Source organism: Chelonoidis abingdonii, chromosome 7, assembly GCF_003597395.2.
Source record: "Chelonoidis abingdonii isolate Lonesome George chromosome 7, CheloAbing_2.0, whole genome shotgun sequence".
Lineage (NCBI taxonomy): Eukaryota > Metazoa > Chordata > Testudines > Testudinidae > Chelonoidis > Chelonoidis abingdonii.
Window position 1 is genome coordinate 49,188,412 of NC_133775.1, and position 13,145 is coordinate 49,201,556.

General features: G+C 41.7%; 1 protein-coding gene across 1 annotated transcript in view; it reads right to left on the reverse strand.

Annotated features, from left to right (window-relative positions):
- Positions 1-213: 213 nt before the first annotated feature.
- RGS13 (regulator of G protein signaling 13) overlaps positions 214-13,145 on the reverse strand; it is a 20,141-nt gene continuing 7,209 nt past the window's right edge. Inside the window, exons 3-5 of the mRNA XM_032784693.2 lie at positions 4,422-4,588; positions 881-2,135; positions 214-850 (exon numbers count right to left, since the gene is read on the reverse strand). Coding sequence (XP_032640584.2) covers positions 1,962-2,135; positions 4,422-4,588 — 341 coding nt within the window. The 3' untranslated portion in view covers positions 214-850; positions 881-1,961. The remainder of the gene's footprint in view (positions 851-880; positions 2,136-4,421; positions 4,589-13,145) is intronic.

The following is a 13,145-nucleotide window of genomic DNA, read 5'->3' on the forward strand; positions in this document are numbered from 1 at the left end:
CCTTGTACCATGAACTTGGAGGCAATCATTGTAGGAGAATATCTCTAAAATGTAAACTGGTCCATACCCACCTCAAACTAAAAGTGACACACTTGTAAGATTAGCAAGTCCTCCCTTTTGGAGCATAGTTTTATTAACAAAAAAGATAGTTTTCAGCAATAGCTCCCCAGCCCTCTCCTTCATTTGAGATTCATGTGGGCTAGTTTGAAACTATCTGCTGTAGAGGAAACTTTCACAATCACTAAAAACCAGCCTGAGCAGAGGCCAAAAGGAGCTGGACTAGCAGCAGCTGAGGACACATGGCAGATACCGAGTAATTTCTAACAGCAAAAAGGAAGCAGACAGGCTCTCTCAAATAATATGCTGAGCAAGGCTGGTTGCTGACCATGGAGGAGAGAGGGCTACGGATTTATGGATATCAAATATGGATTGGGGGACTAGGAGGAGTAGCCAGAGAACGATAGGCCTATGATAATGGCATTAGGTCGGTACTGATGGAGAAGGCCATCTACAACATCAGCAACTCTCCCTTAGCACCTAGATTTCTGTTGGAGATCTCCCAGATGCATACAGATCACCAATGCTTAGTTTGTCAGATTGGACGTGATCACAGCCTGATGTTTTATATTGGAAAATATTGATTTAAAAGACACTTGAAAAGCTTTAGTTATACAACAGAATCACTTTATAATTTAGTGTGTGAGAGAGAGCTTATAATTAGTTTAGACATTAGAACATGTTATGCTCAGGTGAAAACTAGTAGTATCTTATTTTATAATTGGGGATAGCACCACTTCTCACTAATCCAGTCCATTACCCAAGAGAAGGATTTGTATTCTGTTTATCCAAACTAGCAGCATGCCCTATTCCTTTAATGGACAGCTCACAGTAGTCCATTGTTTCCCTTCTAGGTTTTATAGATGAAAGATTTACAAGAAACATTTTCATTTGGATACATTTGTTGTGTGAGGGCCTGATAGTGATGTAAACATTCTAATTATAAAGGGGCAAAAGCTACACTTTTGAATAGTGCAGTGAACAGGCCGATCAGGTGAATCTGCCAAAATGTAAGTGGCATGAAATATAGGGCTAGCCATAATAAGTGTCGTATAGTGCTGTGAAAACACAAGTCATGCAGAACTAATCTAGGTGTTTATTTTCTACCATCTGCACCTAGCTAGCCAGATCTATGAAGCCATTCCCAACATGACTTATTAAACAAAAGTATTCCATATCTCTCCTCTAAGGTTTGACAACCTGCTTTGTATCTTACTTTATTAATCCAAGAGCATTTGGGCACAACATGCACAGTAGCTTAAACACGCCTGGCTACAATTACAACTATCCTTGGAGCCTTCTGAAAACGAATGTATTTTTTGTGTAATCAAACGTAATGGACATGTGTTTCCCTTTACACTTGAGACTGTTGAGCTGATTAACTGGGCAATGTGCTGAATTTTAGCTTGTGAATTATAGAGTTTAGAATACTGTACAGTAACTATCATTCTAAACCTCAGCACTTGTATTTTTAAATAAAGTGGCTTCGCTTGGATAGTGGTGGATGTTGATGAGGGTGTGGAACTAGTCTTCCCTAGCTGGTAGGAGAAGGACAGGAGTCAGCTAATTTCCCATGGATTGTAGTGAGTGAGTGAGGTCCTAGGTTTCTTCCCTGTAACGACTTTTTAAAATTCCAGACAGACTGAGGTGAACTAAAAGTGGCTTTCAATTTTTTAACATAAAGCTGAAATATTCCACAGGCGGGTGGGGATGAAGGGTGGAAAGTATTTTATGTTCAGCTCTAATATCTGCATAAGAACAAACTACCATTCTTTGGAAGGAAAATTCATCCACTGGCTGATTTTCTTCTGTTCTTCTTTTACCATTTGAAAACATTAATAAACCAGAAGGAAGTCTCCTCTGCTAAATCCTTAGTCTCTCTTTAATGTATTGAGTCATTTCTGTCAGTCTGGAGGCCTGTGTCTGAGTTTCTGATAGATTTCTGATCCAAGAAACCTGGGATATGAATCCCTTTCCATGTGCATGTAAACTATTCTCTGAGCTTCATCAAAACAGGATTGAGTTGGTTCTTGAATATTCCTGATGATAGCTTCCCTTGCAGGACTATCAATGTTAATCTGAAAAATAAAACAATATTAAAGAAAGTTATAAGAAAAATACAGAGGACAAAAATAGGGTACTTCAAAGATGAAGCTTGGTAGGCTGCAGCCTATGCCTTACATCCATATGATCAACTTTGGCACCATGTTCCCTATGTTGAAAAGGAGCTACAGGAGAGAGAGAGTATTAAGAAAAATAAAAATCTAGTATTTAAAAATCATGGTATAAAAGTGTTCGCCTCCCCCCACTTAAAGTTAGGTTCCTATGTCTATATTTATTTATCTAAATTGAAGGCCTGTTTTTCAAACATTCCGACCAACTGAAATTAGTCGGAACCATTGGGTGCTCATCACATCACTTTTGAAAATCAGGCCACTGAAATCACAGAATATTGTACAACAGAGATTGTACATTAATCCTGATTAAGAAATGGGTTATTGTGTAAAAGACTCAGGAGTCAGATGAGGATTTGCAGTAGATTAGTGGAAGCGCTGTGGATGTCTAAGAACTTAATGTACTGGTGGTGTTTACCTTTCTGATAGAAAGGTACTGCAAATAAAAGTTGAACCTCACCATAATCTAGAAGACTGACCAAGGCGATTGCAGTTCAACTAAACATTTTGTACTTAGATATGCTCTGCTAAATTGTACTTATTGGAGGCTAAAAGAGGAGCTGGAGGCATGTGAATTAATGTATAACTGTTGATGTGTGGAGACCTTGCTGTACCAAGGGTGTTTTTTAAGGTGCAATCTACTCCTTCCCTAATACTATTGCATTTTTTTTTAATACAGACTATGTTGAGATAACCATCAGCTTCCATTCAAAAAAGAAAGTTTCAAGCCCTCATGTTTGCAGAGAAAAACTTGAAAACAGGAAGCAAGTGTGTTCCCAAAGACTCAAAACCAGAGGGCAAACTAAGAATTCACAATTTATTATTTAAAAATTTTGTTATGCTGATTTCATGATTTTGAGAACTGACTCATGATTATTCAATGCTTGAGACTGTCAATACTGATAAGCAAAAGGGAGGTTATCCATCTCTAAGCATGTGTATTTTTTTTTGTACATTTGTGATTGAATTTCCTATAAAGACCCATGAAAAGCTCAAATAAAAAAAACAGCAGGCCGGCCAACCAATTCCCTCTTTCCCCCCAAAAAATCATCAAAACAAAAAAAACCCCCAAACTCATTACAATGTTTAAAATAATCGCATGAATTTTTGAGCCAGTCTTGTGAATTTTCAACTTGCAGGGCTGACAATATTGTTGCCTCTCAATCAAAGCTGTAAACTGTCACCCTACTCCAACCTTAGCCTGGCATCTGAAAATCAAACTGGGTTCTTTCTAGCCCTCACATCTCCAGTAATTTGTATTATGCATTTTTAATTTAGTTAACAATTCTGTTGCTGAAGCATGAGCCAGAAAAAATCTAGCCTCACTCTACCAGTGCTGTGTTGGTCCTGGAGTGGTAATGAGTAAAAAGCAGATTAATTTATTTTTCTCATTAAAGTGAAAAGATATGATTCTGAAGACATCTAGAAATGATCTGCTAGGTGTCATGTTTATTTAGTGTTTTAACTGAAAAGAACTACCCTTTAATATTAATCCCTGTTCATATAGCCAAATCTGGTCTGTTTTTCCTAAAATTTGTCCATGGTTTTTATTAGAGTATTATTAAGTATTGATTTACTGAAGTTGTTTTACCATTTGGAATGAATTGCTTCCATTTTTCTTACTTCTCTAGTGTTTTTGGGAACTTGATGGTCTTTTAGCATGCTTCTGCCAGCCCTCAAAAGGGATGGAACTGGGTAGAGATTTCACTTAATTTCCAGGTACTGGACTAAGTAAGGGTCACATTCAAAGTCTACTGAAGTGTTTGGAAAGACTCCTATTGACATCAACAGTTTTGTACATGTCCTAAAAGTATGGAACCCCCCTCCCAGGAATTTAGGTCTAGACTCTGTCCTGGCACTGACTCCCTCTGTGGCCTGGGGCAAAGAATTTTACCTATCTGCCTCAGTTTCTTGTCTGAAATGAGGTTAAAAATACTTAATTACCTGCTTCACAAAGGTGCTGTGAAGATGATTAATCAAGTAAACATCTTTACACTGCTTTCTACAGTGCGTGCCATTGCCAAGTATTGATTGTTGCATTTTGCAAGCTGCTGCTTTCAGTTTCAACAGATACCACATGCAAGTTTTAAATATAAACAGAGGTGTGTGTGTGTGTGTGTGTGTGTGTGTGTGCGCACACACACACACACTGGAGGGAGGGACGGAGCAGTTCTTGCAATGTTAATTCACCTCTTTAGGCGCCTGGGGCTGAATGTAATTTTTAAAAATTCTCTTGGCCACAGAAATCCTTTTCCTCCGAGATTCAATCTTCTTGTAAGTTTCACATGCAAGCCAGAATTCAATGTTCTCATCACTGTATTCTGTCTTCAGGTAGGTCTTGTAGATTATAGGTCCATCTGAAAATATTTCAGAAGTCAAATTTTATAAACTATAAATGATAGCATTTAGGAAGATAATTGTCAAACAGGTTTTGCTTAGCTCTGAGTGAAAAATGACTAGACAAGGATTATGGACCAGTTTTGGTACTTTTTCTCATGTTGAATAGTTCCTGACTCTACAAGAAATCTTACAGAAGACAACGGGGCTACTCATGGGATAAGGTACTACCCATGGTCAGTATGTGTATCACAGATTACTTCAGGGATGCTGGAACAATTTTTATAGTGGGGGTGCTGAGAGCCATTGAACCAAACTGTAAACCCAGTATATAATGGAAACCATTTCGGTCCAGGGGGTGCTGCAGTACTCTTAATTCCAGCACCTATGGACTACTTTTAAATCTTCTGGCCCTTTTTGTTTTATATTTACATAAAATGTGAGACTGTTAATAGAATGGTTTAAAAAAAATATTTAGGGGATAACTCGCCACTCAATGTGACATATAAAAGTTTCAGACTTCAGTATTCATTTTGTACATGCTCAGAACTCTTGTAACATCAGTGAGAGCTGCACATGTGCAGAAAGAGCAGAATATCAAAGAATTTTTCCTCTTCCTGTGGTTTAAAATCACACATAAGAACGGCCATACCGGGTCAGACCAAAGGTCCATTTAGCCCAGTATCCGGTCTTCTGACAGTGGACAATGCCAAGTGCCCCAGAGGAAGTGAACCTAACAGGCAATGATCAAGTGATCTCTCTCCTGCCATCCATCTCCATCCTCTGACAAACAGAGGCTAGGGACACCATTCCCTACCCATCCTGGCTAATAGCCATTTATGGACTTAACCACCAATTGAATTTACCATTCTCCTTTAAATGCACACAACACAATATTATGATTATAAGTTGATAATTTAATTTTAAAAATTCAGCTCTACCAGATGAAAATCTAACATCAAAAATATACTTAACTGGGAAAAAGGGAAGGCTTTTATAGACTATGGACTTTAAGGTCAGAAGGGACATTATGATAATCTAGTCCAACCTCACTGCACAGCAGAGGCCAGAATGTTAATGACCCACTCACTCCTTGTACAACCCCTCACCTATATATGAGCCATTTAAGTCTTCAATCATGGTTTAAGATCAAGGTGCAGAGAGAATCCTCCAGCAGGTGACCGTGTGCGCCCACGCACAGAGGAAGGCAAAAAAACCCCAGGCCTCTCCAGTCTGCCCTGGGGGAAATTCTTCCCAGCTCTAAAAGTGGCGATGCTAACCCTGAGCAGTGGCCAAGTCACCAGCGGACACCAGGAAAGAATCTCTGTAGTAACTCACATTCACCCATCTAACACCATCCACAACCATTGGGCAATTTACCGATGTATGTCTAACACTAAAGGATTTTCTGATTTACATAACCGGTTTGTAAAACAGATGTATATAAGTCGATGACAGTCCACCGAAGCCAATGATAATTGGTGGTGTGCGTCATGTACCCGAGCTAGCGTCGATTTCTGGAGCGTTGCACTGTGTTAGCTATCCACAAGTTCCCGAATTCCCCCGCCCTTGAATTCTGGGTTGAGATACCAATGCATGATGGTGCAAAAATCTCGCGGTGATTCTGGGTAAAATTGTCGCGCTCATCCTCCCGTGAAAGCAATGGAGAATCATTTCGCGCCTTTTTCACTGGATTGCGCCGCAGACCCAATAGCATGCAACTATGAGCCTGTTTTGCTTTTCCCCAACTGGTCACCCTCCGGTATGTTACGAGATGCCTCTGACAGAGGTGTACTGCAGCGCGACGCGCAGCATTCATTTGCCTTTGCAAGAAGCAGAGACGTTTGTGTCTTACGCTGCCGTGCCATTGTAAATTGGCGATGAGAAGATGGTATACAGTCGTTCAGCCTGTCATCTGCTGCTGTCATCTGCTGCTCCTGGTGAGCCGGCCGGGGGCGCAAAGTAAAAAGGGAAATGACCCCTGGGTCATTCCCTCTCTTATGGTTATCTAAAATAGTCGTCTGCCTAGAATATGGGCAGGTGTGCAGAAGAACAGGTACAGAAACACAGCCGCTCATGTCAATCCACAAAATGTAGCTGCATGCCATTCTAGGGTGCCCTGCAACAACCACCCGTTGCCTTCCTCCTCCCCAACGCTCCTGGTACCGTGCAGTTGTCCCCCCCATTTGTGGTATGAAGTAATAAAGAATCAGAAAATAGAAACCTGACTTGTAGTGAGATAAATGAGGGAGGTAGCCTCCATGCTATGATATCAGCAGGACATTAAATGCGTACGGGGAGGGAGCCACATCTCGCTCATATAAGTCGCACAGCATACAGAATCTTTCTTTAGACTGGAAAGGAGGCTGAGCTGCTATCATGAGAGTTACCAGACCATTCTGTACCATTTATCTGGGAATGACCAGGAGTAATCCTATTTTACCCAGGCGCCCTGCTGACCTACTAGGCAGCCAGGAGCACTCATGGGGCTGATGGTATGATGATGGTAAGCAGTCATATGTGTACCATCTCCACTGGGAGGGGAGGGGAGAGGTGCTGCTGTTCATTGTACGCCCAGACCATGTCTACGCAGCAGCATGCAGTAGATAGACATAGGGTGACATATAAAAAGTCAAGAAACGATTTTTCCCCTTTTCTTTCACGGTGGGAAGAAGGGGTAAATGATCAGCTATATCCCTGAACCAAGCGCGACAAGTGTGTTTGATCTACAGCATTTGGAGCTCAGCCAATAATGCAAATGCTTTTCGAGGTCTGCAGGACTGTGGATAGCTGGATCCTTCAGTACCCCCTTCTCCCTCCATGAGTGTCCATTTGATCTTTGGCTTTCCGTTAGCGCTTGTCACGCAGCACTATGCGAGTCCCTGCTGTGGCCTCTGTCTGGGATTTTTTGCAAAGCTTTGGCATTTCTCTGGAATGGACGCTGATAAAACAGATTTGCCTGCCCATGCAGCGATCAGATCCAGTATCTCCGTTAGGTCCATGCTGGAGCTTTTTGGATTTGGGACTGCATCGCACCCGTGGCTGATCAGAGCTCCACGCTGGGCAAACAGGAATATGAAATCTAAAAGTTCCAGGGCTTTCCTGTCTACCTGGCAGTGCACCGAGTTCGATTGCTGCCAGAGCGGTCAACATGAGGCACTGTGGAGATACTGCGGAGACGCCAATACCGTTGATTTGGGCCACACTAACCTAATCCAATATGGTAATACTGATTTCAGCGCTTCTCCTCTCGTCGGGGAGGATTACAGAAACCAGTTTTAACAGAGGCCTTTATCGATATAAAGGCCTCGTTGTGTGGTGGGTTGCACGTTAATCGGTTTAACACTGCTAAAATCGTATATATACGCTATAGTGAACAGGGCCGCTAATAGTCAAAGATAAATTGCCAAATAGGCTGCGCCATTATACCATGTCCCTCATAAAACTTATCAAAGCTTAGTCTTGAAGCGATATTGTCTTTTGCTCCACTGCTCCCCTTGGCAAACCTGTTCAAGAACTTCATCTCTTCTGATGTTAGAACCTGCATCTATTCCAGTCTAAACTTTCTGATGGACCATTTATATCGCATTGTCTTCTTGTTCCACATGTGGTTTTGAACGTAAATAATCCTTATCCTCTGATGTATTAGTAGAGAGGCATAATATCTCCCCTCCACGCCTTCATTTTGGTTGCACAAACAATGTTTGACTCTTGATTCTCCTTCAATAAGACATTTCCTATCTCGCAATCACCTAAGTAAGCCCTTCTCTGTACCTGTTCCAGTTTGAATTCATCCTTCTTAAACATGGGAGACCAGAACTGCACACACTATTCCAGATGAGGTCTCACCAGTGCCTTGTATAATGGTATTAACTAACACCTCCTTATTTGTACTGGAAATACCTCGCCTGATACATCCCAAGACCACATTAGCTTTTTTCATGGCCGTATCATATTGGCGACTCATAGTCATCCTGTAATCAACCAATACTCTGAGGTCTTTCTCCTCTTTTGTTCCTTCCAACTGATGCGTCCCCAGCTTATAATCAAAATTCTTGTTGTTAATCTCTAAATGCATGACCTTGCACTTTTCACTATTAAATTTCATCCTATTACTTATACTCCAGTTTACAAGGTCATCCAGATCTTCCTGTATGATATCCCAGTCCCTCTTCTCTGTATTGGCAATACCTCCCAGCTTTGTGTCATCTGCAAGCTTTATTAGCACATTCTCACTTTTTTTTTGTCTCAAGGTCAGTAATAAAAAGATCATGTAGACCTGCCTCTTCCTGTATCATTCTGGGGCTCATATTTGGTGTTATCTCCATTGATTCTTCCCTTCTTCCTATAGGACTCACTGCTCTTCTCTTCTTCCTTGCTTTCTCACCTTCAGTGACCACCTGCTGTGCCCCTTTTTCATTTTCCAACTCTGCAAACGTGTTCCTGAGCTCTATTTCTTCTTCACTAGTCCACTTTTCCTCTGCCTGGTTCTGTTAGTCACATGCTTCCACTGTCTTCACCAGGCAGTCTCCCCTCAGAGTTCCTCAGTCCTGCTTCCATCTGCAAGTCTGAGCTTTTCCCTTCAGCCTCCTTATGTCTTTGCTTCATCATCTGATCGAATTCCCTTCTAAACTCAACCAGAGTTCCCACCTGCATCTTCAATCCTCTGATCTTTTCTTCCATCAGCTCCATCAGGCGGCACTTCATGCAGATGAAACTCTTTTCAGGTACCCCCTCCAGGATCATGTACATACCGCAGCTTCAACATCTAGTCATCTTCATTGTGTCTTCCACTGCTGCTTCTGTCATAGACTTCCCATCTAAGTCCTCTTAGTCCGGGAAGTACAAACCAAACCAAAACACCACAACCCACAGCAAAGCAAACCCCCAACAAGCAGCAAAACACTGCCAGAACACCACACACTCCCTTCACTAGACTATCTGTTCCTCTGCCTGCCCCTTTTAGTCTTCCCTGCAAACTCCCTTTGCAAACTCCCAATCAAACTCCCCTGTTTACAGCTCTGTTTGCTGGCTCCTGTGCCACTTCCATTTTTTTTCTCTGTCATCAAAAGGAAAGGTGACTTTTGTTGCTACCATCATTGTAACTAAGAAAGCTGTCAGCTTTCTCTCTGGCAAATAAAAGGTTTTTCAAATTGTGTTCTGGTATACATTAAGGGTGCAGTACACCTTTGCTATTATGAACCCGGGGATCCAAGCCATTTCTTCAGCATAGCCAGCAGTTTGTTATAGTGAGAGGGGTGGAGGGAGACAGAGCTCCCAGGGCCCTGGCAGGGAGGGTGAATGGGATCCAAGGACCATGTTCACTATAGATCAAGGTTTGCTATTACAAAGGCATTATAATGAGGGCCTTCTGTATTTTGTCCAAACATCCCAACTTCCATTGATTTTTGGTTTCACCAGTGGTAGCAATTGTTGGGAGCCTTAGTACACTATCCCTTAAAGAACTAGCAGCTTCAAGAATTTAACACCATGTCATTTACACCTGCTCTGAGTAGTGCTTGATGATGCAGTGGCTAAAATGCCTGCAGTCATGAGAATATTGAGGTTTCAACTATCGTTACTACTTGCTGAGTAGCACCTTTTTTAGCAATGGTGAGAAATATTTTCCAGTAAAACTTAGTGTAGGCAAATAATTTAAGACCAACATAGCTCTGGGATAAGCAGTTGCAGCTTCATTGACTTCAAGTGAGGTTTCTCATGGTTCATATACTTGGCCTTTTGCAACCTGAGAGCAATGCAGAGACATTTAATCAATGGCAAAATCTATTGTAACAGACCCAGACCAGTGGGTTACAGGAGTCTGGTAGAGGGCAAATATACCGGTCACTGGATGAGCAGTTTTCTGTTCCCTGAGTGACCAGAGCAGGGGCTGCACTAGAGGAATCAGGAACCTGCTAGAACCAATTAAGGCAGACAGGCTGATTAGATCACCTGCAGCCAATCAAGGCAGGCTAATCAGGGCACCTGGGTTTAAAAAGGAGCTCACTCCAGTCAGGTGAGGAGGAGCCAGAGGAGAGGAAGTCCGTGTGAGGAGCTGGGAGCAAGAAGCACAAGGAGCTGAGAGTGAGAGGGTGTGCTGCTGAAGGACTAAGGAATACAAGCATTATCAGACACCAGGAGGAAGATCCTGTGGTGAGGATAAAGGAGGTATTTGGAGGAGGCCATGGGGAAGTAGCCCAGGGAGTTGTAGCTGTCATACAGCTGTTACAAGAGGCACTATAGACAGCTGCAATCCACAGGGTCCTGGGCTGGAACCCAGAGTAGAGAGCAGGTCCAGTTTCCCCCTAAACCTCTCAACTCCTGATCAGACACAGGAGGAAGATTACTGAGGTAAGCAGACTATGGGGAAGATCACTGAGGTAAGCAAATCTGCCAATAAGCGCAGGATCCACCGAGGTAGAGGAGGAACTTTGTCACACTATATACTGAGTGATTCATAGCTCTCTAGTTCTAAAAGCAAATTTCTCCAGTGATGCAGATCACAGGGTTTTTTGGTTTCTGCAAGAGATGTCAGCATGCCACAGGCTGTGGGTGGTGGTTACAAGCACTCATGCTGCTTGTATATGATTTCTGATATTTTAAACTGCCTCTTTATAGCACAGTGCATTCCAGAGCTTCCCTTGCACAGTAATACTCTAAATTTCTCCCACTAAAGCCTGCACTTTTATAGCACAATCTGGCCCTTGACTGATTTGCTTTTCAGTGTATTAATAAATGATCTGGAAAAAGAGGTGAACAGCGAAGTGGCAAAGTTTGCAGATGATACAAAATTACTCAAGATAGTTAAGTCTAAAGCAGACTTCGAAGAGTTACGAAGGGCTCTCACAATACTGGGCAACAAAATGGCAGATTAAATTCAGTGTTGATAAATACAAACTAATTCATGTTGGAAAACATCATTCCAACTGTACATAAAATAGGTTGGGTCTAAATTAGCTGTTACCACTCAAAAAAAAAAAATCTTGAAATCATTATGGATAGTCCTCTAAAAACTTCTGCTCAATGTGCAGCAGCAAAAACCTAACAGACTGCTAGAAACCATTGGAAAGGGATAGATAATAAGTCAGTAAATATCTTAATGCCACTAAATATTTCCATGCTACTCTAACACATCAAATATTGCATGCAATTCTGGTCTCCTCATCTCGAAGATATATTTGAAATGGAAAAGGTACAGAAAAAGGCAACAAAAATGTTTGAGGGTTTGGAACGGCTTCCATATGAGGAGAGATTGAAAAGACTGGAACTGTTCATCCTGAAAAAGAGAGAACTGCGGGGGGGGGGGGGATATAATAGAGGTTTATAAAATTTATGACTAATGTGGAGAAAGTGATGAAGGAAGTGTTATTACTCCTTCATGTAACACAAGAACCCAGGGTCACCCAATGAAATTAGGAGACAGCAGGTTTAAAACAAACAAAAATAAGTACTACTTTACACAATGCACAATCAACCTGTGGAACTCATTGCCAGGGGATGTTGTAAAGGCAAAAACTATAACTGGGTTAAAAAAAGAACTAGATAAATTCATGGAAGATATTAGTCAAGATGGTCATGGATGCAACCCCATGCTCTGGATGCCCTAGCCTCCGACTGCCATGTTCTGAGACTGGACAACAGGAGATGGACCACTTGATAATTTCCCTGTTCTGTTTATTCTTTTTGAAGTGTCTGGCCTTGGCCACTGCTGGAAAACAGGATACTGGCCTAGATGGACTGTTGATCTGACCCAATATGACCATTCTTATGTTCTTGTGATGAACACAAAAATTAAACATATGAACAAATCTTGCAGTTTGCTGCTGTTTTAGCATGTTTTGATTTGAAAACAATGGTAGCATTTAGAAATGTGTGGATAATGTTTCAGGGTTTATATTGCAATGAAACAATATTCATAGTTTATTTCTGTGAATACCAGAAGAATTCATGTTGTTTGCAGTGTTGCAACTGTGTTGGTCCCAAGGTTGGTGAGGTAATATCTTTACTGGATTACTTTATGTTAGTGAAAGGGACAAGCTTTGGAGCTCTTCCTCAGGTCTGCAGTAGGTAACCAAAGCATTCAGGTTAAATACAAGGTGGGACAGCTCCTTAAGTATAAGGGGTTAACATATGTTGGAGGCCATTTAAAATGAAGTGGGCAATTAAGGGTTAGCAGGCAGTGGGATGTGTTACAAATTATTGTAAAGAGACATAAATCATAGAATATCAGGGTTGGAAGGGACCTAGAGGTCATCTAGTCCAATTCCTAGCTCAAAGCAGGACAAATCCCCAACTAAATTATCCCAGCCAGAGCTTTGTCAAGCCTAACCTTAAAAACCTCTAAGGAAGGAGACTTCACCACCTCCCTAGGTAACCCATGCTTTACCACCCTCCTAGTGAATTTTTTTCCCCAATATCCAATCTAAACCTCCTCCACTGCAACTTGATACCTTTACTCCTTGTTCTGTCATCTGGTACCAATGAGAACAGTCTAGATCCATCCTCTTTGGAACCCCCTTTCAGGTAGTTGAAAGCAGCTATCCCCTCATTCTTCTCTTCTGCAGACTAAACAATCCC